This window comes from Lepidochelys olivacea, assembly GCF_965140295.1.
Source record: "Lepidochelys olivacea isolate rLepOli2 genome assembly, chromosome: 1".
NCBI classification, from domain to species: Eukaryota; Metazoa; Chordata; order Testudines; family Cheloniidae; genus Lepidochelys; species Lepidochelys olivacea.
In genome coordinates this window covers 209,966,745-209,993,425 of record NC_140411.1, presented here as the reverse complement: position 1 = coordinate 209,993,425, position 26,681 = coordinate 209,966,745, and the positions used below count along the sequence as shown (strand labels likewise).

At 43.5% G+C, this 26,681-nt stretch overlaps 1 protein-coding gene across 4 annotated transcripts in view; it reads left to right on the top strand.

The window, feature by feature from the left end:
* Positions 1-26,681, top strand: part of SPAG17 (sperm associated antigen 17) — a 298,248-nt gene that overhangs the window by 95,579 nt on the left and 175,988 nt on the right. For all 4 annotated transcript variants that reach the window (XM_084612789.1, XM_084612788.1, XM_084612791.1 and 1 more), the window contains exons 6-9: positions 7,634-7,825; positions 9,491-9,672; positions 15,590-15,724; positions 21,267-21,348. In XM_084612789.1, coding sequence (XP_084468915.1) covers positions 7,634-7,825; positions 9,491-9,672; positions 15,590-15,724; positions 21,267-21,348 — 591 coding nt within the window. The remainder of the gene's footprint in view (positions 1-7,633; positions 7,826-9,490; positions 9,673-15,589; positions 15,725-21,266; positions 21,349-26,681) is intronic.

The following is a 26,681-nucleotide window of genomic DNA, read 5'->3' as shown; positions in this document are numbered from 1 at the left end:
TTAGATATCCTTTTGCTGGACTGATATCCTTTAGTGAGATAATTTGGTAGCTTTGCAATGATAGCGTATTTTTTCACAATCTGCAGTAGTAGCCTCTAACTCCTATGAAAGGCTTAAGCTTTTTGTAATAATGTGGGGTTGCCCATGTAGTGAGTACAGATACTATTTGATCAGGATCCATACTTACTTCATCTTGGTATACAATGTGACCCATATATTTGTCTGCTGTTCTGTAGAATTGACATTTATCAACTGATACCTTTGGTTAATTGGCTTCCAACCAGTTTAGCACTTTTAGAAGCCTTTCTTCTTATTCCCCCAGAGTTCTTGCAAAAACATTCAGGCCATCTGTCACATTGTGGGGTGCAATCCAGACCAGTGAGGGGTTGTCACTGTCTTCCCTGCAATTGTAAGTGCCTTACAATGCTTTGCTATTGTAGCTCCCAACCTGGGCCACTCATAAACAGTCTACCAGTATGCAAGTCACACCCTGAGGTGTCTGTGCATAGCTGCAGCCCTGGTCCAGCAACTCTGACCCCAGTAGCCCGTCAGCAATACACCAGCCACACTTTGGTTTCCAGCAGCCTTAATTACGACCTTCAGGGTGACCCCAATGTACTTCCAGTCCTGAATTTCCCCCCAAATGAATGTTCTGCATGGTCCAGCCCTCTCCTGGACAGGTCAAATATTAAAAGTCCATTGCCCCTGTTAGTATTCAACAGTTTGCTACTTTAACTGGAGTTACCAAACAGTTCAGTGTAAACACAACACTGGATTAGTTTAGTTAAACAAATTTATTTTATTTTTAATCTATAATGAGAGATTTTAAGTGACTACAACTATAAGGCATTAAAGTCAGAAATGGCTTCAAGATAAATAAAGATAAAATGTTTTCTAATAGCTAGAACTTAAAAAGTTAGACTTGTTTCAAGGTAAAATACCAGTTACCAGCAACAAGGCTGACCAGATTCTCAACTAAGGCTGTCCCCCAAAGTTAGCTGAAAAAGAGAGCGATTTTGGGGTCTTCTTGCTCTTCACTGTTATAGTCATAGAATCATAGAATATCACGGTTGGAAGGGACCCCAGAAGGTCATCTAGTCCAACCCCCTGCTCAAAGCAGGACCAATTCCCAGTTAAATCATCCCAGCCAGGGCTTTGTCAAGCCTGACCTTAAAAACCTCTAAGGAAGGAGATTCTACCACCTCCCTAGGTAACGCATTCCAGTGTTTCACCACCCTCTTAGTGAAAAAGTTTTTCCTAATATCCAATCTAAACCTCCCCCACTGCAACTTGAGACCATTACTCCTCGTTCTGTCATCTGCTACCATTGAGAACAGCCTAGAGCCATCCTCTTTGGAACCCCCTTTCAGGTAGTTGAAAGCAGCTATCAAATCCCCCCTCATTCTTCTCTTCTGCAGGCTAAACAATCCCAGCTCCCTCAGCCTCTCCTCATAACTCATGTGTTCCAGTCCCCTAATCATTTTTGTTGCCCTTCGCTGGACTCTCTCCAATTTATCCACATCCTTCTTGAAGTGTGGGGCCCAAAACTGGACACAGTACTCCAGATGAGGCCTCACCAATGTCGAATAGAGGGGAACGATCACGTCCCTCGATCTGCTCGCTATGCCCCTACTTATACATCCCAAAATGCCATTGGCCTTCTTGGCAACAAGGGCACACTACTGACTCATATCCAGCTTCTCGTCCACTGTCACCCCTAGGTCCTTTTCCGCAGAACTGCTGCCTAGCCATTCGGTCCCTAGTCTGTAGCTGTGCATTGGGTTCTTCCGTCCTAAGTGCAGGACCCTGCACTTATCCTTATTGAACCTCATGAGATTTCTTTTGGCCCAATCCTCCAATTTGTCTAGGTCTTTCTGTATCCTATCCCTCCCCTCCAGCATATCTACCACTCCTCCCAGTTTAGTATCATCCGCAAATTTGCTGAGAGTGCAAGCCACACCATCCTCCAGATCATTTATGAAGATATTGAACAAAACCGGCCCCAAGACCGACCCTTGGGGTACTCCACTTGATACCGGCTGCCAACTAGATATGGAGCCATTGATCACTACCCGTTGAGCCCGACAATCTAGCCAGCTTTCTACCCACCTTGTAGTGCATTCATCCAGCCCATACTTCCTTAACTTGCTGACAAGAATACTGTGGGAGACCGTGTCAAAAGCTTTGCTAAAGTCAAGAAACAATACATCCACTGCTTTCCCTTCATCCACAGAACCAGTAATCTCATCATAAAAGGCGATTAGATTAGTCAGGCATGACCTTCCCTTGGTGAATCCATGCTGGCTGTTCCTGATCACTTTCCTCTCATGCAAGTGCTTCAGGATTGATTCTTTGAGGACCTGCTCCATGATTTTTCCAGGGACTGAGGTGAGGCTGACTGGCCTGTAGTTCCCAGGATCCTCCTTCTTCCCTTTTTTAAAGATTGGCACTACATTAGCCTTTTTCCAGTCATCCGGGACTTCCCCGGTTCGCCACGAGTTTTCAAAGATAATGGCCAATGGCTCTGCAATCACAGCCGCCAACTCCTTCAGCACTCTCGGATGCAACTCGTCCGGCCCCATGGACTTGTGCACGTCCAGCCTTTCTAAATAGTCCCTAACCACCTCTATCTCCACAGAGGGCTGGCCATCTCTTCCCAGTCATCCTTTGAAGTAAATTCTTCAGAGGATTATCCCTCAAAGCAAAGTTTATTCAAACAGTAAAGAAGGTGACATGGAGTGTGGTGAAGGTGGCTCCTGTGTATGCCGATTTGCCTTGTCTCCTGTCATTCTCCTTCTTACTGTCTCAAGGACTCTGTTTACTACTTTTATGTAAATTGAGGTAAATTGACATGTTTAGGATAGACCTGTTTAACAACTTTGCCTAGTCAGAGCTGTGTGGGTTTGAACATGTGCTAACATCAACATATAGGGGGAATTCATAACTTTAGATATGATGATGCTATATACATTTCACCATGATATTGTTGACCAAGTTATTAGTTTTCAAATGTAACCTCTCAGGCATATTTTGTACAAGCAAAGCTCATGTCTTTCATAAATTCCTCTATTAGACTTTGAAACATGGCAGACACTCCAGATATTCCCTTGGGCATGAGTTCAAACTGATAGAAACTGAAAGAGCAGATGAATGGTGTCTTTTTGTTCCAGCAGGATCTGGTAATATTCACTGCAAAAATCCACCACTGAGAACCCTAGCAAACAGACCAAAGTATCTTGTACTTGAGGAATGATGTAGTGATCTATCACCGTGCATCTTTTGAGCACTTGGTTGTCTCTCTCTATTTATCCTTATGTTCCCATTCAACTTCTGTGCTCCCACTATAAAAGAGATATATGGGCTGCACGATTCTGCAGTAATGCTATTTGCAAGCAGTTCCTGAAGATGGTGTTGCAGGTCCTCCATCTTGGAGAGAGCAATCTTCCTAGAACAGGGGTGGCCAACCTGTGGCTCTGGAGCCACTTGTGGCTCTTCAGAAGTTAAGATGCGGCTCCTTGTACAGGCACCGACTCCGGGGCTGGAGCTACAGGCGCCGACTTTCCAGTGTGCCGGGGGGTGCTCAGTGCTCAACTCCTGGCTCTGCTACAGGCCCTACCCCCACTCCACCCCTTCCAGCCCCCTCCCCATAGCCTGCCGTGCCCTCGCTCCTCCATCCCCCCACCACCTCCTGCATGCCACGAAACAGCTGATTGGGGAGGGAGGGAGAGGTGCTGATCGGCGGGGCTGCTGGTGGGTGGGAGGCTTTGATGGGGGGGCTGCTGACGTATTACTATGGCTCTTTGGCAATGTACATTGGTAAATTCTGGCTCCTTCTCAGGTGTAGGTTGGCCACCCTGTCCTAGAACATGCTCTGAAAGGACATGAGTCTTATAGTGTGATGACATGGTCTTCTGCCTACATGCATCCCATGACCCATTTGTATAGCAAGAACACCCTGGATCTTTTACAAAATTTCTTCCTCAGACTCTTGCAGGGTCTACTGGTGGAGTCTGGATTCACATGTGGGGTGGGGGGGTGGGGAGGGAAGATCTCTGGCTCAGGGTGTTTAGGTATTGCTCCCCAACTCATCTGCAGGAGTTGGGGAGTACCTCAAAAAGTCAAGAGTTGTTCCCTATGAGAACAGACACATCAGACACCAGAACCTATCACTGCTGCTGTGTCCACTTCTTGTCTTTTCCTGACAACTTCCTCTGAAAATTCCAGGACCGCTACGATGTTCCCTTGGTAAGGGTATTCATCCATGCTAAGGCCACACAGGTCTAGTCCAATCAGTGGCTTTACTGTCAATTCCTGAGCATCTTTTGGTAGAAAAACTGAAATAGGCCCTTGGGATCCAGTATCAAGTAAGTTATACATTCCGTCCTTTACAGTAACCTCTGCTTGAGCTTCTATTAGTCATGGTGGTATTTAGGCTTGGAGAATCTTTCCATGGGAGCCTTTAAGTCAGAGGTTCCCAAACTGTAGGTCGTGACCCCAGTTTGGGGCCAGGCCATCAGCAGATGGGGTTGCAGCAATCTCTAGTGTACAAAGGACACCATTTTGCTCTGCACAGTATGACTTCCATGCAGTGCATGTGAGGCCATGCTGCATAGAGGATGCCATTTTGCTCTACAAAATTGCATCCTCTGCACAGCATGACCTTGCATGCACCATACATATGAGGTCATGCTGTGTGGAGGATACCACTTTGTAGAGCAAAATGGCCTATTCCATACGATATGACCTCACACATACAGTGTGTGCAAGGTCACACTGTGGGATGACCTCCTGAGGTCCCTTCCAACCCTGTGATTCTATGAATCTAAGAGTGCCATTTTCTCTTCAAAATGGCATCCTCCATGCTGTCTGGGGTCCCGGGAGAAAATAGTTTATTCAAATGAGGTTGTGCCAGCAAAAAGTTTGGGAACCCCTGCTTTAAGTTCTGAGAGCCTGAGTGTCTCCCTTCTGAAGCCCCTTGCCAGTTTCTCAATTCCCCCCAACTCGTCCTCAGCATCTGGTACACTAAGGTGGGATTCTCTTCATTCTGATACTTGATAACAATATGTACATCCTGGCCACAACCGTAGCAGAAAAATTGTCCTCTCCTCTTTTGCTCTTACAGGAAAGTGACTCTAAATGCTGTTGTCTTATTAACCACTGCCTCTGGCTCCTTGTGCCCTGAAGTCTTGAATGAGTTGAGAATGGAATGAGGTCCCTGTTTGCAAGTACTGAATCTGTGTATTAAACAAATACATTTTTATTAAGAGGGAAAGGAACACAGCATTAATTTGGGAAAATAATGCAACCATCTGTTTATACAAATAATAAGTAAAACATGCACCTGCACAGTATCTTTGGCAGTAGTCCTTTGTTTTCCCACTTTCTGATGTGAATGTCAGATGTCCCTTTCCCATATCACTTGCCCTACTTCCCTTTCTGTGCACCCCACTCAGTTTGTTGGCAGTGTTCAGTGATGTCCAAGAGTTTGGTCCCTCTCCACCATTCCAGTGGGAAATGCTGCTTGGTTTCCATGAAGAGAAACCCTGTCACTGCCTCTAGTCTCAATGCTGACTCTGCATCACCTCTCACATGGCATATAGGACCATTGACTAGAGCGCTTGCCACCAAGGACTTGCTTCTCTCTACAAAGTAGCTGCTCCCTCTCTGTCTGGCTTAAATCCAAGTTCCATTCTCTGGCAATGCCAGAGAGATATTTTTGGTTAGGGTGACTTCATTTTTCTGTTGCATAGCAATGATTATATTTCATTAACCCACACCCAAAATGTAATAGAATTTTAATCAGAACAACCAAAATGTTCATACTGGGAGGGTGGATAACATGCAAATAAGGTCTACTCAGTCTCTCTTCCTCCAGTTTAAATGGCAGCAGAGAGCACTTTCATAAAGCTTCAGAAAAAGAAAAGGAGTACTTGTGGCACCTTAGAGACTAACAAATTTATTTGAGCATAAGCTTGAGCTGTAGCTCATGAAAGCTTATGCTCAAATAAATTTGTTAGTCTCTAAGGTGCCACAAGTACTCCTTTTCTTTTTGCGAATACAGACTAACACGGCTGCTACTCTGAAACCTGTCATAAAGCTTCAGAGTTAGTGCAGACTTACATTAATAAATAGCCTTTTGTCGTACACTGCACAGTAGCTCTAAAGTGCTGTAAGAAGTATGTGCAACCAGTAAGAGTCAACTAGTACGGAGTTATATTTGCTATTCAATATTGTAAAGTGCAGTAATACACATTAAGGTGCAGAGGGAGGGTTTGATCCTGCAAGTTGCTGAGCGCTCTAGTCCAATCCAGCAAAGCGTTTAAGTATGTAATAGTCCCAATCACATCGTGTATTTAAGTGCTTTACTAGACTGGACCAGAGTGCTCAGCACTGTGCAGAATTGAGCCCTTTATGAGACAAGGCTCACTGTATACTGCACTTTGTTTCCTGCAACATATAGTAGAACCTCAGAGTTACAAACACCAGAGTTACGAACTGACCAGTCAACCACACACCTCATTTGGAACCAGAAGTATGCAATCAGGCAGCAGCAGAGACCCCAAAAAAAGCAAATATAGTATAGTACTGTGTTAAAAGTAAACTACTAAAAAAAAGGGAAAGCAGCATTTTTCTTCTGCATAATAAAGTTTCAAAGCTGTATTAAGTCAATATTCAGTTGTAAACTTTTGAAAGAATGACCATAACTTTTGTTCAGAGTTACGAATAACCTCCATTCCCCAGATGTTTGGAACTGAAATTCTGATGTACTGTTTTCCAGTTTTGCTAGTGAATCAGGATGGTGTCTAGAAAGCTCTGCCTCATTCAGTACATATATTCACTTCATTTCCCCCTGAGCAGTAAACTGTGCTATGCATGCCTTCATTCATTTAGAACACTTGGAGATTATTAAAAAGCATTTTAGCTGTGTAAAAACACGCTCCTGCACATGTTCAAGCTATAATTGACAAATCAAACGAACTTGGGCAAATCAAAAATCCATTTTTCACCAGAACACTGAAAAGTGCCTATCCTCCCACAGGACTCATTCTGCCACATTTCAGCTTCTTACCCTTATGCACTTTGGTGCTAAATCAAAGTCAAAGACTTTTTATGATGTGGAAATGTTCCTTTTCCATTTCCCTCACTCTCAAAACCAGCTCAAGTATTTTTGTACATACTTTCCTAAAAAATTCACTGTTGGACAGTAACTGTTTCATGTACCATATGCTGGGTAAGAACATGATAGCACTCCATATTTCTGAAACTAAACTGGCTCTCTATTAAAAGAACTATTTACAGAGATGCTGCATCTGTAGCACTCTTGCCATGTGGAGACATACTGGCTTCCTGGTGCCTCCTCCAAATTCTTCGCTTCTGCAAGCTGTGCTCTTCCCTACAAGTTCCATGCAGGTTGCTACAGAAACCACTTGGAAAATTTCAGTCTAAAATATGAAAGTTCAGAAAATTGTGTGCATCAGAACAAAAGGGTTACAATAGAAATGTTTGTGCAACCTTAAATATGGCTGTTGCTATGCAATTGAGCTACAATATACTTTAATATAGCAGTTGAAATGATCTATTCTAATCTACTTTCCTTTTGTAATGTGACTGGTGATTTCGATATTTTGAACAGATGATGAACCAGATGATGCCCAATATTACTTCATAGTTTGGGGTTTCCACAACCCTCAGTTACTGCCTGTGCTCTCTGAGCTTGGGGTCAATATCTCAAATGTGATTAAGATTTCTTCTGAAAATTACGAACCATTGCAGACATACTTGGGAGCAGCTAAACTGCAAGAAGAATCATTACTTACACCTGAAGGTAAGCTAGTGATAGGACAAATATCCTTTATAAAATCCTAACTATTCTATTTTAAAAATTTTATTTAAATTCTTATCCATGCTTAGCATTGTGTTATCTGAGTGCCTGTGCTCTCTTTTTGAAACGTTTTAAATATCTAGGCCTACAGGAGAAAATGAGCTGAATATTTGTATGCTACCACTTAGGAGTCAGCCAGTTAGCTTCTTTCATGCTTGTCACTAGTGCTGGTACTTGCTTTGCCTTGTAATCCCCAGGAGATGTACTATGGTATCACAACTATTAGAGATGGAAAATTTTCTTGTCCAATATTTACAGAAGAGATTCAACAATATTTTTCTCCTCTTAATATTCTTCCTCACTCCCTTCTTTTCCCAGTTTTCTAGATCTTACATTGAAGAATAATTAACTCGTGGCATCTAGCCCACCTATCACTTTGGAAAAATTGGTATAGTATTAGTATAAATGAAACTTATAGGTCAAAAATTTAAATGAAAGGACTACAGATCTTGAGTAAATTGTCTGCGAAGCCTCTTAAAACATTTATCAGTTACAGGAACTGAAGATGCATCTCAAGCTCTTTAAGACTGATGGAGTCATAGAATGATAGAATATTAGGGTTGGAAGAGACCTCAGGAGGTCATCTAGTCCAACCCCCTGCTCAAAGCAGGACCAACCCCAACTAAATCATCCCAGCCAGGGCTTTGTCAAGCGGGGCCTTACCCCCACTGCACTGTATCATACTCAACATATAAACATCTGTACCATACACTCAGACATAATTTTCCAATTCACATTCGTTTGATAACAACCCTTGAGCAACATCAGTAGATGGAAGTGCCTTAGTTGAGGAAGGATAGTCCAGGGTTATCTTCATAACTGCCACAGAATCCGTGTATGGCCTTGGGAAAGTTACATAGGCCAAACGTTTCAGAACAGTCCACTGCCATGTTTTTGGGGTCATCACTGGAGTTATACCAGGGATAAATTTAGCCCCAGGCCTGATTTTTAGAGGTGCTGAGCATCCAGAACTCCACATGAAATCAAGGCATTTGCAGTTGCAGATTCTCAGCAACTCCAACAATCAGGCCATGATCCCAGAGTGAGTTTGCAGGGCTGGCATTTAGCAAACACATTTTTTCCTCATTATCTGGGTACATCTGTAATTTGATCATTACAATACAGTAAACATGGAAACCTGCACTGACATTTCTACAATCACATTTCACTGATGAAATGCACTTTAATCTCTCTTTGTCTTAGTTTCAACATCTATAAAATGGGGATAATAATACTTACCTACCTCACATTTAAAGAAAAGTTACTAGTTTAGGCCCAAGGCATTTCGATAAGTATAACCTTAGATTTTGGATTTTGGGCATTTATTTGTTGTTTCTTCAAGTGCAACATCCTACGAAGTTTTTCCCTCCTTAAATTTTTGTTGTGTATTTACAACCTTAAGTTGGGCTTGACCTCGGATATTTTTCTGGGAATTTGCTTAAGAATGGGAATTGTTTGAACAACACTTAGGGTAGAGTAGACCAACCTGCAATTCATGTTTCCTTCTCAATATTCCAGAAATATGTCTCATACTCACTATTCCCATGTAAAAGGGAGATATTTGGATACAAATATGCTATAATTTATCTAATAATGATGCATTTATAGTTGTAGAAGCTGAAAAAATGAAGAAAGCTAAAGCTATCAACGACTTGGAAACATTCTGGAAATACTTGGAGCCAATTCTGAACAGTGGGAAACATGGATCACCTCTCTTTGATGTTGCCAGACTTCATCACATAGTAAAGGAAAATACTTTTCCCCCAGACTGGACTAATAGTGACATGATGGTTAGTAGTTTCTTCTTTCACAATGAGCTGCCCATTTAGTTTTTATAGCATTTAACACCAGTTTAAGTACATTGGGAATTTGAGCTGTGTGTGTCTGTAAAACTTTGAACCAGACTAATTGGTTTACAGAGCATACAAACTATGCCTATGGAGATTATAATCGCCTTTAATGAAAGCCATTTATTTTCCATGCCTTATAAATTTGCTGGGTGTATCTATAGGGCTTCTATGTTCTTTGAACAAATGTGTTAGAGAGTGAGTTTCTAAACCATGGGCCATGGCTGTAGAGTTTGTAATCTCTTTGAAGTATAATACTAAACAAATTCATAGCTTCCACACACTCCTCATTAGAGGTTCAAACATTGGTATTGAATAAATTCAAAATTATAGTACCAGCCCTTTAACAATAGATCTGTGTCCTAGATCTCATTGAGGGCAAATGAAAATAAAGGAATAATAAAACAAATGTGGAATTTCTGGGCAAGCCATTGTTGAGATATGATGTTCTAATGTACATCCCACATTGCCTCTGGGGGGTTAGCCCCAAAGCATGCTTCAAATGCAGTATACAATGATGGCCACTGACCCTCTTTCTTAGAATCATAGAATATTAGGGTTGGAAGAGACCTATGTGGTCATCTAGTCCAATCCCCTGCTCAAAGCAGGACCAACACCAAATACATCATCCCCGCCAGGGCTTTGTCAAGCCAGGCCTTAAAATCCTCTAAAGATGGAGATTCCACCACCTCCCTAGGTAACCCATTCCAGTGCTTCACCACCCTCCTAGTGAAATAGTGTTTCCTAATATCCAACCTAGACCTCCCCCATTGCAATTTGAGACCATTGCTTCTTGTTCTGTCATCTGCCACCACTGAGAACAGCCTAGTTCCATCCTCTTTGGAACCCCCCTTCAGATAGTTGAAGGCTGCTATCAAATCCCCCCTCACTCTTCTCTCCTGCAGACTAAATAACCTTAGTTCCCTCAGCCTCTCCTCGTAAGTTGTGTGCCGCAGCCATCTAATCATTTTTGTTGCCCTCCGCTGGACTCTCTCTAATTTGTCCACATCCCTTCTGTAGCGGGGGGACCAAAACTGGATGCAGTACTCCAGGTGTGGCCTCTCCAGTGCTGAAGAGAGGGAAATAATCACTTCCCTTGATCTGCTGGCAATGCTCCTACTCATACAGCCTAATATGCCGTTGGCCTTCTTGGCAACAAGGGCACACTGATGACTCATGTCCAGCTTCTCATCCACTGTAATCCCCAGGTCCTTTTCTGCAGAACTGCTGCTTAGCCAGTCGGTCCCCAGCCTGTAGCGGTGCATGGGATTCTTCCATCCAAAGTACAGGACTCTGTACTTGTCCTTGTTGAACCTCATCAGATTAGTCTTAAAGACTAATCACCCAGTAGAAACCAACCAGCATTTCTTTCATCTGCAGAGGCGTCCCAGTTCAGAACTCTTCCCCCAAGTTTCTTGTCTTTATTTTTGTGCAGATTGAATTCTCTTTTTCTGTTCTTCTTTTCTTCTGTTCTCCTTTCCATCCGTATCTTCAGCTCTTCCTCCCATGTGAGCTTTTTTTCTTCTCTTCCATTTCCTCTCAGAGCATCATTGGCTTTGTTCAACAAGGTCACTCAATCTGGTACCACATAGAAGATCTCCCTCCCCACAGTACTGCTTCAAATACAGCAGAATTCAGCATAGCTGCAGTGCAAACAAAGGAAGGACAGCCCTCTGCTAAAAAGTAGTTTTGTACCCCACTCCTTTTTAGTGAGGATTAGTGTGACCAGGGAGTAGCAGAGAAAGCCCAAGCAGTTGCTAGGTGTTCCTACTCCAGATCTTTACCATAGCAAGGGATCCAGTGTCTCCCTGTTCACATTAGATGAGGGGGGGAAATCCTAAACTACCATAACACATTCCATAATTTCTTCCAGTTTATTTGTGGTTTAGAGTAATAGGGTTAGGGGACAGACTATTTCCTTCCAACACTTATATTAGAGGATTAAATTTTGCATATAAACAGTCAGTGAGCGAGCAGGTATTCTCAAACCTGAAGGGATCAGATTGCATGTGGCTAATTCCACAGTGGCTTCTAAGGCATGCCTTGGAAATGCCTCATTTGTTGAAACATGTAGAACTGCAACTTGAAGTTCAGTCCACGTGGCATTACTTTTGTCACCTGACCTTGAGATTCAATGTCCATTTTGGGAGAGCAGTTCTTTGGTCATTCAGTTAAAATCCTCTCATTCCCATCTCTTTTATGGGTCTGTTGCTTATGAATATCCCAACAGTAAATATCTTTACTGTCAGAGACCAATATAGACTCTAAAGAAGTGTGTGTGTGTGGGGGGGGGGGGGGTTTGTAGGGCTTTAAAGAAATACATATACATAAAGACATACACCGAAGGACATAGGATCATATCATAGTATACAGTGAATGGATGCAATAAGTCTATTTCAGTGGATTTCCTCTGGAAAGTCTTTACTGAGGTTAAATACAGCTCTGAACTGCCTCCAGGACATGCATGGGGAGGACTCAAATGAAGGACTGCCAGACATGTTATCTGAAAGAAGAGAGACTGACGTATAATACAAGTAAATTACCTTTAGTCAGGTTTGCATATTTTGAAAATGTGCCTTGCCACAAATATCAGATTTTCCCAAAACACCCTCCTGTGCCCAAAAAGTACAGGTGGGAAGTTTTAGATGGAAAACAGGGTGTGGGCTTTTTTTACAAAGTATGCGTGTGCTGGGAGGAGAGATGGTGGGGAATTGAATTAGAAACTCTCATCTTATCCTAGCTATTTGTCTTGTTGAACATTGGCAGTTCATGTTGCTTGTACTGTCTGTAGAATTTCTCATTTTGTTTATAATGCTTGCAAGTTCAAAACATTCCAACAAGCCTAAATTAAAATGTTCCAGTGTCCTAGTAACCACTGATGAATAATGAAACAAACATGAGGAGGTTTCTAGATCAACCATTTTTGACAGATGTTTTGGGTTGGAAAAAAGAAAAGAAGTTCAGACTTTTTAAAAAATAAAAACACTAACTTTTCAAAGTCCTATTATTCAAAAATGACTTGCCTTACTAATCTTGAAGTATCCTGTCATAAAGACAAATAATATCAAAAGTGATTGGTGATTTTGGGTGTCTAACTTGAGACACTTTAAAGAACTTTAAGTTTCAGAACGTGTGTGCTTAGCACTGATGTAAAACCAGGTTCAAGATGTCTCAAGTTTGGGAACTTAAAACAGCCTTGTAAAATCATTATAATAATTACTATAATTATTTTTTATTTTTTTTAATTTGTGACCCAAAAATTTTTGACTGGCTCATCTTACATACAAAATGGGTGCACCAAACTGGTCAGAGCAAAGAAAACTGAATGTATTCATTCTCCCCAGTATGGGAAAAAGAACCAAAATCAACAAAACACATCAGAGGTTACCATAAATAACTTTATAAGGCTCTCAGCCAAAGATAACATTAGACTAACTTGCCAGCTGTGAGCCAGAGCTTCTCTGACTAGCCCCCTTTCTCCTCAAGTTTCATTTTTTTTTTAATCCTGTCTCCTATGTTTCTGGTTCTTATTTGCTAACTTGTTGCACCCATGACTCCAGCAGGGTTTAGCTAATCTGCCTGTTCCAGTCATCAGTAGCCCATCATCCACTCAGATTAGCTTTTTACATACACCCAGAGTGTGCATTTGGTTTTCTGGAAGGGAAAGAAAGATCTATCTTTCACACTATATTCATATAGCATACACTCATATTAATACCATTCAGAACAGGGAAACCCAGTACAGGAAAGATAGATGAATCTCAAATGGTTAAAGTCACTTAACTTTATACACCGTCTCTTGACAGACAAAACTATCAAAATTTCATCCAAGAAAAAGAGACCATTTTTGTTTTGCCCAAGAAAAAATTAAATGAAGAGTCAGTTTTAAAAATCTGTTGTATCATTTTTGTGAAGCCTAGCATAAACAGAAGAATATGGCCAAGCCAGCTAATGCCAAGTGAAGCTTGCGTTGGCCTCAGGTTGGAATTGGTTATCTGGCCCCAGGTGATGTCAGTCTCATGGTGATGGCAAATCCCGTCTCAGTTGTTTTACTCTTTCCACTGTATCATTCAGTGTTTAGTAAAATCCACAGCAAAACACATCAGAAGCTTTCACCCTCCAACTTACAGCTTCATTCAAATGTACTTTTGGCCTTTATGTGGTCTAGTGGCATCATATTGCTTCCACCTGTGGAATCAGAGTTCAGGTCTTGAGGTCTTCTCCCGCCCCCGCCCACCCCGCCGGGACAGCAAACAGTAGGAGTACTGTGGAATGACATTGAATTCTGTAAGGAGGCTTGTTCTGCCTTCCTTGGGTGGAGGGAGTGTGGTCACTTGTAGCAATCTACAGCTGCATGCAGTTACAGCTGCACCAATTAAAACCTGCACATTTGATATGAGGGAGAGAATACAGTGCCTTCTATTACAGAAAAAGAACATTGGCCTAAATCTAAAAAAATCTAAATTTCCTCCTTAGGTGCCTTGATTCACCTTTAGGCTTCACTGACATTCTCACAACTCAGCTGCTGCCTAAGTCCCCTAAGTGACTAAATTTCTGCCAGTAGGCATGCGTAAAGCCACCTAAGTCCTGACACTTCCCCAGAGCTAATGAGCTTCTCAGAGCCCTGAAGCAGGATTGTCAAAATAGGCGTTCCCACTATCTATCTCACCTGAGGTTCAATCCCATGGACATCCTCAGAGCATACCTACAGGATGGGGCATGGCACACAGTGGATGGCTACATATGTGAACATGCATCCAGAATACCCAATAGCCCAATGGTTAGGGCACTCACCTGGGATGTGGGCAACCCAGTTTCAAATGCCTGCTCTAATGAATATTCATTATTTCTAATACTGCAATGCCTAGACTACCTAATGCTAAGCACTGTACAAACAGAACGAAAATGGAACAGCTCAGACAGGAAAGATTGAAAAAGGGACTTACAAAGAATAGCATATAACCCAGTGGTGAGGGCCCTCACATGGGATGTGGGAGACCTGTTGGAGCTGTTCAAGTTCTTGCTAAACAGGCAGAGAAGAGACTTGAATCCAGGTCTCTCACATCCTAGGTGAGCACCCTGGCTATTGGGCGGATTTTTTCTGGTATTTCATCTGCTAGGGCATGGGCTGCCTAAATGGCTGAGCTGGCTCAGGCACCTAACTCCAGGAGGTGATTCACAACTTGAGAATCCTGAACAGAGATAGGCACCCCACTTCACCCTGTCAGTCAGGTGCCTAGAGGCCTAGATGAATGGCAGTTAAGTGCTTAAATACCTTTGAGGTTCTAGGTCTAAGTCCTGCACCATTCCTCTACATTTCACTCCTATCTGCCTTAGGTCCCCATTTAGCTTGCTGGCTTCTGAGTATCCTTCCTCGGATGCCTGATTCTCCCCATGCATTATAGGGAAAGCCTGGGAGCCTAACTAGGTCTACGAATTAGGCATTCCCTTCGTAGTTTTGTGCATTTAGCCCATAGACACATGCCATATATCTAAAGAAGAATTGGCTTTAACTGACATTATTAGTACCATTTTAATCTTCTGTAGAACTCTAGCCACTATAGGCAGTGTTACACATATACACCATTCAATATGTAACAGAACGTGATGTGATAGTTGGGAGAATAAAAAGGAAAGATGAGGGAGATCTTGAAAAAAATTCTTCATCTTCATCACCTCCAAGAAGAAGCCCTGTTTTCTTAGACTGACATTACAAATTAGCATTTTGAATTAATAAGGGGAAACATTTTTAAAGGATGGTAGGTTTGTTGCTTAGAGAGTTGCTATTTGGTGGTTGAGTTCCACTGTGCTGTTTTGTGTATAAACTTGATCCATCATATCTGTTTCTCTTTTCTCATAGCTTGCATTTGGAACTGTGCTATTTGAAAGCATTGCTTATTTGATGTATGACTGTCTGGACTGGAAAAGACAACATCAGCACTACTTGGAAAACACCAAGTTTATTAATGTCCCTGTAATAACAAAGAACAAACAGGTACAGCCTTCTGCAACTTACGAAGGGACGCTTTGCTATAGGTCATGGTTATGCGGCGTAATTAGGTACTAATTTAAGTGAAACTGCATGTTTTAACTACTGCACTCAAAAAACTCAAACCCAGGCCATTTACTACCTATGTGACCTTGTGTAAATTAGAATCAGGCCCTTTGTCTTAAGTGTTAAATCCTCAAAAATTGAAAACAAACAAACCAAAAACAAAACAAAAAACCACCACCAGCTTGAAAATCAGAAAAAGAAAACTTTTAAAAATCGCACAGAAATAAAGTTAGTTTAATATGGCAATAAACATTTCTTCAGTTGGCATAAGAAACTACATTACATTGGCTCTGAAGTTCAGATCCTACAACTTCTTGTGCCTGGGCAGACTGCTGCGCGCATACAGAACTCAGTGGGGTCTCACACATGTGCAGCAGTCTACCCATATCCAAGAAGCTGAGGTATCAAGGCCTTGATTCTAATCAACTACCTCCAAAATCTAATAAGGAATGTGTTAGATGAATATCAGAGGTGAACTGCCTTCTCTGCTTTTAATTTGAGACATCAAGAAAGCCTTCCTGTCACCAGAATAAAAAAGAATATTGCTTGTGATATTTCATCTAGGTTTGGGAGGGAAAAGGCCAGAGGTGGAAAAACCAACAGCAGCAAATTCTGCCTTGAGTAAAAGCCATTTCTTCTGTCTAATATATAGTATATGGAGCTTTAAATTGGTTCTGAAATATAAACAGTAAAAAAGTTATTTTAAATACTAGTTCCACATTTTCCAGACAAACTTCATTACATATTCTCGGTCATAAGTAGATGTAAATATTATAATTACCGTTCCAGCAGAAAAGCCAGTTTTATATGAAGATATAGGCCTCTATCCTGAAAGTACTGTATGTGAGCCTCCCTCTGCACTTGCACATACCTCCACTGGCTTCAATGGGATTGTGACGGGGTGGGGGTATTCCATCCAGTGTGGTGTGAGTGCACCCCATGAATAAGTGCCAGACTGCCCTTGGCCTCAGGACAGTAAGACCTAATGATCAGAGCCAAAGGAGTTGTCCCTCCTCTCAGGTCTGTCAGGCCTAGTGGCCGGAGTCAATAACCACGCCCTGGCTCTCAGGCCTAGCGGCCGTTCAGGGAAGTGGGCCGCCACCTGGGGGTGGCTGACGGCCCAGGCCCTCCCTGCTCCACCGTGTCCTGGCTCAGGTCCCTAACAGTGGCATAGTGTTCCACCACTGAGCCAGTGGGGCTCCAATGGAAACATGCCAGCTTTCCACAGGTCTATAGCTAGTCCCCCCCAGGCCACTTCCTACCATGTCTCCTGGAGCTGCGGTCGAGGCATCATCAGGGTCCCCAGGCCTCTTGGTGCATGGGGTTCCTAGCAATGCTGATCCCCCTCGGGCGTCCGCATGTACTTGGGCATCTGCCTGGTCTCAGCACCTCCAGCTTTCGCAGTCAGAGGGTCCAGCTGCTCCCGGGCTGACGCCAGCAAGGAGTGTTCTTCCTCTTCAGCTGTCAGCCCAGGCTGAGCTGGGCTGCTCCCTTTTATATGAGTGCTGCACCTAGAGCATGCCCCATGGGGATGTGGTTTGCTCAGCCCACAGCGAGGAGTTAACCGTCCCCGTCCAGTGTGGGGGATTCTGCATGCCCAGGGGTCATCTTGCACAGAGTAACTTGCCAGATCAGTTCATTTACAAAATAATATCTAAATATTCAAAAATGTCCACTACTTTTCGATGTTTTTACCTAGAAAGCAATATGCACCTGAAAATGAATTTAGAAACTGTCTGCTAATTATAGGTTGGTCACATAGCAATGTCTTTATTTAATGTTGCCCAACACTCCTTTATAAGATCCTGTTTTTCAGTTTCTTTTGACTTTGCCAAACTACCATTGGGTTGAAATTTCCCATGCTTAGGGGGTCTGCCTCAGACTGAATTTTTTGGAAAATGTCAGCAAAGATGGTTCAGCCATTTCTCAGAATGAGGCTGGGGTCTTTCTTTTTTCATTAAGATTTTTATTATTTTTTACTTTACAAACATTACAATATGAAAAATAAGAAAATTATACGGTAGGAACCTCAAAGATACAGACACCAGAGTTACAGATTTACCAGTCAACTGGACACCATGTGGAACCAGTAATCAATCAGGAAGCAGCGGAGGGAAAAAACAGCAAATACTGTACTGCCTCTGGCATAGGTGCCAACTCCGTGGGTGCTCCAGGGCTGGAGCACCCACAGAAAAAAATTAGTGGGTGCTTAGCACCCACCGGCAGCCAGCTCCTCCCTCCTCCCACCCAGTGCCTCCTCCCTGCCGATCTACTCCTCTCTGTCCCTCCCAGCGCCTCCTGCCTGCCATGATCAGCTGTTCCGCACCGTGCAGGAGGTGCTGGGAAGGAGTGGGAGGAGCGGGGATGGGGCGCACTCTGGGGAGGGGGCAGAACTGAGTGAGAAGAGGCAGGGTGGGGGAGGAGCGGGGGTGGGAAGAGATGGGGTGGGAGCTTGGGGGAAGGAGTAGAGAGGGAGGCAGGGCAGGGGTGGGAGCTTGGGGGAAAGGGTGGTGTGAAACCGGGAGCGGAGCCATGGGGAGCCCTGGAACTCCCAGCAAGGCTGAAACCAGGAGCGGAGCTGCGGGGCTGAAGCTCCAAGCCCCAGCGCTCCCCCTAGGTCTAAAGCCCTGAGCCCTGGTGCTCCCACAGAACAGAAGCCCTGAGCCCCCCACCTGGAGCCCTAGCGCCCTGAAGGTCAGAAACCCCAACCCCCACCCAGAGCCCTGACCTCCCCCACCCTGCGGCTGCAGCCCCAGACCCTGATGGCTGAAGTCCATAATGTCTTGTTCAGAGTTATGGAACATTTCAGACTTACATTCCTGCGGTGTCCATAACTCTGAGGTTCTACTGTAAAGTCAATTGTCATCTGTAACATACAGCATAGTTTTAACATAGAAACACAATAAACATTTTAACAGCCTTAATATTAAACCATAAAAACAAATCAATACTTTACAACTAACAGGGAAACAACACTGTCAAGGCAGAGAGAGGCAGTGTGAAAGCAGGGGGGAAAAGAAAGGGGAGGGGAAAGAGCCAGTGGGGAGGAAGAAGGGGAAAGAGGTATAGACAAGCCATGGGGCACTTAGGTGTCCCTTAGTCATGTTTCTAAAAGTGGAGCCCAGATTTCTTCAAACTCAGGTAGTTGATCTCTGCAGCAGCAGGTGACTGTTTCTTTGGCTGCTAGGTCAGAGATGTCAGAAAACTATTGTTCTATTCTGTGCATTGATTTTTGCCCATGTTACAATTTTTATTTAATTACAGTCATTTCGTTGGGAAGCTCTAGAACCTTCATGCTTTGGAGAGGGACTCATAATTGGCAGGGTGTTGTGCCAGTGTCAGGGATGTGCTTTTTGCCATCCTTGTGAAAATTAGCTCAAATTTGGCTAACTTATGACCCTCTGAAGATTGTAGTTTGTACGTGACTTGTTAGAGTTAGACAGCTAATTCTTCAAGGATTCCATCTACACTATGCATGCTTCAGCCTGGAGTTGCTCCTCCTTGTAGCCAGGAACTGCTGTGGTACCAGCCCAGGAACTGAGATCTGAGAAAAGGAGGACTTGTGGCACCTTAGAGACTAACAAATTTATTAGAGCATAAACTTTCGTGATGCATCCGATGAAGTGAGCTGTAGCTCACAAAAGCTGATGCTCTAATAAATTTGTTAGTCTCTAAGGTGCCACAAGTACTCCTTTTCTTTTTACCGATACAGACTAACACATCTGCTACTCTGTAACCTGAGATCTGAGAGAATGTCTCTCCTGTGCTCTCAATGCTCCCCCTGCTGGCACCCAGGAAACAAGGCAGAAGAAGTGAGCTGATTGGAATGTAGGGGAGTGCTGAGCTTTGGGGATAGGGTGGAGGGTGGTAGGCATAGGTGCCAACTCCATGGGTGCTCCAGGGCCAGAGCACCCATGGAAAAAAACTACTGGATGCTTAACACCCACCGGCAGCCAGCTTCTCCCTTCCCCCTCAAGTGCCTCCTGCATGCCATGATCAGCTGTTCCACAGCATGCAGGAGGTGCTGGGAGGGAGGGAGGGAGAGGAGCTGAGACAGGGCACTCTCGGATGTGGGGGCGGAACTGGGCAGGAAGAGAAGGGGCAGGGGCAGAGCGGGGCCGGAAAGAGGCAGGTGGGGACTTGAGGGACGGGGTTGGGTTAGGGCAGGGCCTGGGGCAGAGCGGGGGATTGAGCACCCCCAGGCCTGGAGGAAGTCAGTGCCTGTGGTGGTAGGGCAGGGACAACAAGCCCAAAGGGATTGTGCAGGACTTGATGAGGAACCAAGGGTTGGGGTGGAGAACTGGGCCACGTAGATGGTGGAGAGGAAACTAGAACTGGGACTGGGACATGGAGCAGAGAGGGGAGTCAAGTATGTATATGGTGGGAGGAACTGGGTTTGGGAAAAGCACCAGATGGAGAGCCAAAGGCAGAAGGGGTCAGGCTCTCTGTGTGGAGTGTGTGGGGGAGCAGCAGGAGGGGATATTTGCAGTAGGACAAACGAGCCTACAAACTAGTTCTGTCCAGCAGGCCAAAGCCCAGGACAACAAAACATGAACTCTGGCAATTTAAAAAGGGTTTTTCTCTTATGCGAGAGAGATGTTGTTCAGAGGGACCAGCCATCTGTTGGAGTGTCTGAAGAAGTTAGACATGCCTGGTTATCATCAAAGGATGGTAAGCTTTTAGAAAGATCATACATCTAGACTCATTGTTTTAAAATCCTTTTTCTCTAAATGCTTTATTCCTACTGGTAAAGTAAGCAATACTTTGGTTTTTAAAGGCTGTTTTGCTACTGTGTTAATCACTAATCACAGACTCCCAAAGGGAAGAACTGCAGGTGTCCAAACTCAGTCACACTTCCTGGGTAAGAACCGTTGGCACACAGGGTATTAGCCCAGAGCCTGGTCTGAGTGGGAGAATTGTAGAATTCTATCTTAGGAGAGGAAAATGGCCAAACACCCGTGAGGGTGGACTTGTTGGGGTGGTTCCCTCAATCTTTTCTGTTAAAGTTGTTCCACCTTAGGTAAGTAATTAAAAAATCACTGGAGCTCGGGGACTGGATGCTGGGTCTCTCATTTCCCAGGTGGGTGTCCTAACCACTGAGCAATAGAGTCCTTCTCACTTTCTCTCTCTGGCTTGGATTTAGGCACCTACTTTCATGAGAGGGACACAGTTCAGGACACCTGTGTCATCATCATTTCTCACTTGCTAGCTGAGGCAGCTCCCTGCCTAGTGTGCTGGCTTTTGTGGATCTCATTCTAAGGTGCCTGTCTCTCCCAATTCAGTGTGTAGGGAGCCCAGGCAACTGATTTAGGCTTTGTGGATCCCAGTGTTCTTCCACTGATTCTCTAGCTGCCTAAAAGTTAAGTGTTGCAACTCCAAGAATTGATCCCTTTATGGATCTGGGCCTCAGTGTTCAGAAGTAGAAAACCTAACCTGTCTACATCTTTCTGTGTTTGTTTGATCCATGTTTTTGTTCCTTTAGGCACATCCAGCTTCTCCCACTATCCCTTCAAAGAAGAAAGTACAAACAGAAGAAATTCTAGTACCAGCAATTCTACCACAGGGTATGTGTGAAGGATTAAAATGCTAGAATGAATATCTAATTCCATGAGCAATTTTCTCTCTTGTAATCCATGCTCCTGTTTACACAGTCTTGAAGTTAATTGTGCAACAAACTAAAAGATTGAAATTGATGTTATACAAGTACTTCCTGGGGCAAATAAATTAGCTAAGTTGCAATACACTGCAATTGCAGTGGTAGCGATTTTTTCTTCAGAGAATGGCTTTATTGGTTTGAATATCCATACCATGCTACCTAGCAAGGGCACTAAGAACCCTGGGATATACCCCCAGAACCAACCATGTCTGACTCATGTAGCGGTATAGTGTGGACACACGAGCATAAACCTAATAAAGAATGGGTCTGCAGGCATTGGACCCACAGAGGGGGGTTTACTGTGCAGTGTAGACATGCTCAAGGGAATGGTTTGAACTAAGCTGGAGTGATGCTGATGTTTGATGTAATAATGCAGTGAGGGTACAACAGCTTGAGTTACAACAGCTAGTCTAATCACTCTGTGCTGCTAATCCAACTCTGTGTTACCATTCAAATCACTCTGTGTAACTCCAGTGTTGCTCTGAAGTGTGGTCACTCTCCATCAAGCTAGGCTAGCTCAAGTGCAGATGCAGCGTTTCTCAAATGCCGCACCGTGGCTGCATGAGGCCACCAGTGGATTTTTTTCTGGCCACGACATCCTCCAAAGCATGGGCAGAGATTCGGGGTGGGGGAAGCAGTGGCTCCTCCCTGCAGTGCCCAGCTGTTGCTCCTGAATAGCTGTTACCCAAGGCAGCAAGATGTGCCGTGTTCGTGTCTGTGCTGGCACTGCAAGCAGGAATCAGTGCCTTGCACCACACAGCCTCCTGAGGGGCTCCGGGCAGTGCCTCTGAAGACACGTGGCACCGATGTGCTCAGAGCTGAAGGCAGCTCTTGTCAGTGGAGGTAGGTGCAATGTTCAGCCACTCAGAGCTCCTTGGGCAGCTCCCCTATTCCTGCCTGGTCAAGGCACGGGGAGCCTGGGACTCTGCAGGCAGCTGGTGAGTTCCTGACCCACCTTCCCTGGAGCAACCTCTCACTAAAGGGCTAGGGGAGGCATGGAGAGAGACTGGTTTGACAACGTGGCCACCAGCAAGAGTTGGTGGCCACACTCTTGAGGCTACCAGAAATTTGTTGTGAGAACCCCAAGTTCTAGTTAATTGTTGCAGTGAACACAAACCCTAAGCATCTGTAGGATGCTGTAGCCCAGCGCCTTTCAGCAGGATTTTCCCTGCAATTACAGCTCCTCGTGGAAAAAATAGTATGAGATCACATAATTAAAGATGGTATTATAGTGCATATGCACAAGGAGGCTCAATTAAGGTTGTATGGGCAGCCTTAATTCTATCATTTCCTATTTTTGAGTGCTTGATTTTGCAAACTTTATTTTCTTTCAATATACCTTTTTCTGTGTAATTATTTATTAGCTTAGATTTGATGCTTCGGTGTAACAACAATGGCTGCTGTGAATAAATTTATATGACTGGTGTATTGGTTGGCTGCACAGTGGTTATACTTGGTAGTTTTAATTTATTTTATTTATTTATATCATTGTGTTGTCTAAATACATTATAAACATTACAAAGAACAACCATTGCCAACAATCTGCACAAATCACACTATTGACACAGTCCTTGGACCAGGCCCTCAGCTGATGTAAACTGATATATATACCACCATTGAGGGGATAAATGTCCTTTAACTAAGCCAGTGCTGATAAATATGTATTGCACTACTTCCTAAAAATCACTAGTTTATGCTCCAGAACACAATGGGTAGCAAATTTCAGAGCCTGTATGTTTCACTGACAATGTTCTGCTACCTGTGGAGTTCAGTCCTGGGGATATCAGCAAGAGATTCTGGTTGAATACAAATGATACACTGGTGCATAGGAAAAATATAGTGGAGCTACACCAGCAGTGCAGCAATACTGGGAGATTAGGGTAAGATTTTCAAAAGCAATCAGTGTTTTCCTAACTCTATTCCCATTGAAGTTAATGGTAAAACTTCCATTGATTTCAGTGAGAACAGAGCTAGGCCAATACTCACCTCTCTGGAAAATATCACCCTTAAAGAACAATTTAAATGTGGACACAGTCAGAGATAGTCAATTCTTAGACCTTTCAAGGCCTTTGAGAGAGTAACAGGCACCTTGAATCATACCTGGAAATGTATAGGAAGCCAGTGCAAAGTATGGAGTTTAGGAATTACTGTCCACCGGTCACAGTTAGGAGTTAGGAACAGGCTAATCTGCACTAGTGGCAACTTCTGAATGGTCTTAAAAAGTAGTCTTAAGTAGGGCACATTACAATCCAGTTTGGAAGTAACAAAGTCATGATAACTGTGACCAGATTCCTTCAGAGAGGAAAGTTTCCAATAAAGATGAAAAAGTCGTTGTGGACCATTGCAGTTTTCATTGTTTCACTGTCAGAAATTGTTAAGGAAATTAAAAGTTAACATTCTCACATCCACACTGTTCTTCTGTTATACTAACGATAGAATTTTTCATGACATGATCATGCAGTCTTGAATAACATGACACTTTGGTATCTAATCCAATTCAGCTATAAAATGTGATTTAATATTCTCTGTCAGTCCATTAAAGACTGGTAGGGATGGTTAAGTGCCTTAATTGAATTTAATACATTACCAATCTTTTGGCCTTGATGTTTGTTTATTTGTTTTAAATACCTCAGAACTGGTCTTGGAATTGATCTAGTCCAGCATATGGTTGTTACCTCATTAAGAACTTTGAGATCTACTGATGAAAAACACTATATAAGAGTTAGGTATAATCATTATTGTTGTATTAAAATAAAAAAATACCTTTAAATTATCTTCTGGATATAATGGGGGGAAACTGCCCTTTTTAACCATAGATGCATATTACACACAAAAAAACTATGTTAAAATACATTATTAAGGTTGCAAAGTCAGGCACTCAGAAGTTGGGAAATGTCAGAATTAAGGATGTCTGTGCAACCTTAATTTGGTCCCCTTGTGCATTATAATGACACAGCATCGCATCTGTTTAAAGGCTGACCTTTCTAAGACCTCTAAAATGGACAAGTTTATTTAGTTTTCTTTGAAATATGGTGTGCCTCACGAGAGGCTGGAGTAGGGTTAGTGATCAAATTTGGAGTGATTTGAGCTTGGTGTTCTGGAGAGATAAATCACCCTCAAAATCGCCATTTAAAAAAAAGGTTTTGTAGGTGGGTTTGTGTGTGTGTGTGTGTTTGTTTGTTTTTGCAGAAAGCTAGAGATCAAACCACTGATGAGCTGCAGGCCAAAATGGTCTTAACCTGTCAAGTTTTACCCCAGGTAGTGCATGGCATCCAGTAAATCTTTGGGGGACCTAAATTGACAACAGTATTTTAGAATATGTACAGTTTTACATATTCTTTTATTGGCATGTGCCAATAAAAAAATGTCTAGAGGGTTTCCACTCCTGCCATTTTATATGCTACAAACTTGACTCTTATAAGTGCTCTAAAATCTGAATGGTTACTTGTATTGCTTTGAAATTAGGCAAACCTCATGGAGGTTGGGGGTTGGACTGATGATCCAAATTTAGGGGAATTTGACCAAGGAATTCCCGAGTTACATGGCCCCCTCCCTCACAAAATGATGTTTTCTTTTGGCTGCCTTGTGCTGTTAAATTGAAAGGTACTAATGACGGGATGAATCACAGACCTCTTTATGGCTGTGAACTTACCCTTTGATTAACATAACTAAGGATAAATTAATGACGAGCCCCCAGTTCAGGCCGAAGGAGTCTTGAATTCCATGGCTGCAGGTTGCTACAATTTGTGAGTCATGGGAGGCAATTTCACTTTGAGGGAAATGTAGTCAAAGTCTTTTGGGGGGAAATTAAACCTGTGACTGCTTCCTGGTAGGGAAGGTGCATTAGATAGCACAGAAGTGGGGGAATAGGGAGGGAGGCATTTAGGACTTCAGCGAGGGGTTATTGGGAGAGGTAAAAATGGGGATGGATGGTAGGGGAGGGGAGAGAGACTGGGAGTTCATGTGAGGGAGGTATGGCTCCCCCAGCTCTGCCAGCCCATTCCAACTCTCATACACTCCACCATTCTGCCAGGCACCCCAACTTTCCTGCACTCAACCATTCTGCAGCCCCAACTCTGCCAGTGCATCCCAGCCACCCTGCACCCCAAATTACCTGCACCTCACTGTTCTTCCAGTGCACCCCAATCCCCTTCATCCCCAGCTCTGCCTGTGCACCCCAGATACCCTGCACCCTTGCCTGCTTGCACCACACAGCTCTGCCAATGCACCCTAACACTGCATGAAAGCTGTTAATAAGTGTTGGAAGAACATTAATTGGGACATTGGAGGGTTCATAGCTCACTGGAAAATGTGCACTGTATGGCATAGAAACATTACAACCTCTGTCATTTCAGTGTTTCTTGAAGATGGGGTACATGTATTGGACAGGTTCAGAGGATCTTTCCCTCAAAGATAAAACTGTCAGGATCTTGGAACAGAAATCCTATCTGTAATTTCTCTTGCTGGCCTACCACAAACTCCACTCTCCAACCACTGTGCAACACAACCAGGAACACTGTTCCATTGTAATGTAATTGTCCTTTGCTCCAGGCACTTCATGTGAGTTGGATTATAGGAATGGGAAGTAATGGCTATAGACATGTTTAAATATCAGGGAGTGAAGACTTCAGGGCGATGCAATGGGGAGTCTTAGGTACATTAGTGGGGAGTGTCCACACTGGAAAGGGGAATGAGTCAGTGGCATGGCTGGAGAAGTGTGCCAATGCAGTGCTGGTGAAGCGCAACTGATGGGAGGGGGCAGGCTGGCTCAGTATGCTAAATGATGGGCATGATATATATATAACTGTCTAAACGATTACTAACCCCTATCACAGTATATCTTTTCCTGTTCAAAAAACTAGGAAGTTTAATGGCAAAAAACTATATTGATGCAGAATTAAGATTGCTTGTTGGTATATCACCCCCTTGCAGAACACTGAGTTGAGCAAAACTCAAACTACTTCCTTGGTAGTGCCCCTGTGGGTGTTTCACTTCAGGTACCTATGTGCCCCATGTGCCTTTGCTTGGAGATTTTTGGTAGCAGTGCCAGTTCAGCCCCTACATGCGTCCTACACATCCTCATGCCCCATACCAAGAATATGTAGGGCTGTATGAGCGAACCACCCTCCGTTTCTTCTCAGCCGCCTCGGCCTGAGACAGAGTGTGTTGCCTGCCTGCTTCTGTCATTCAAGTTTAGCTTCTACTTCTAAATTTAGTTAGTGCAGTTATTTACATCTTTAT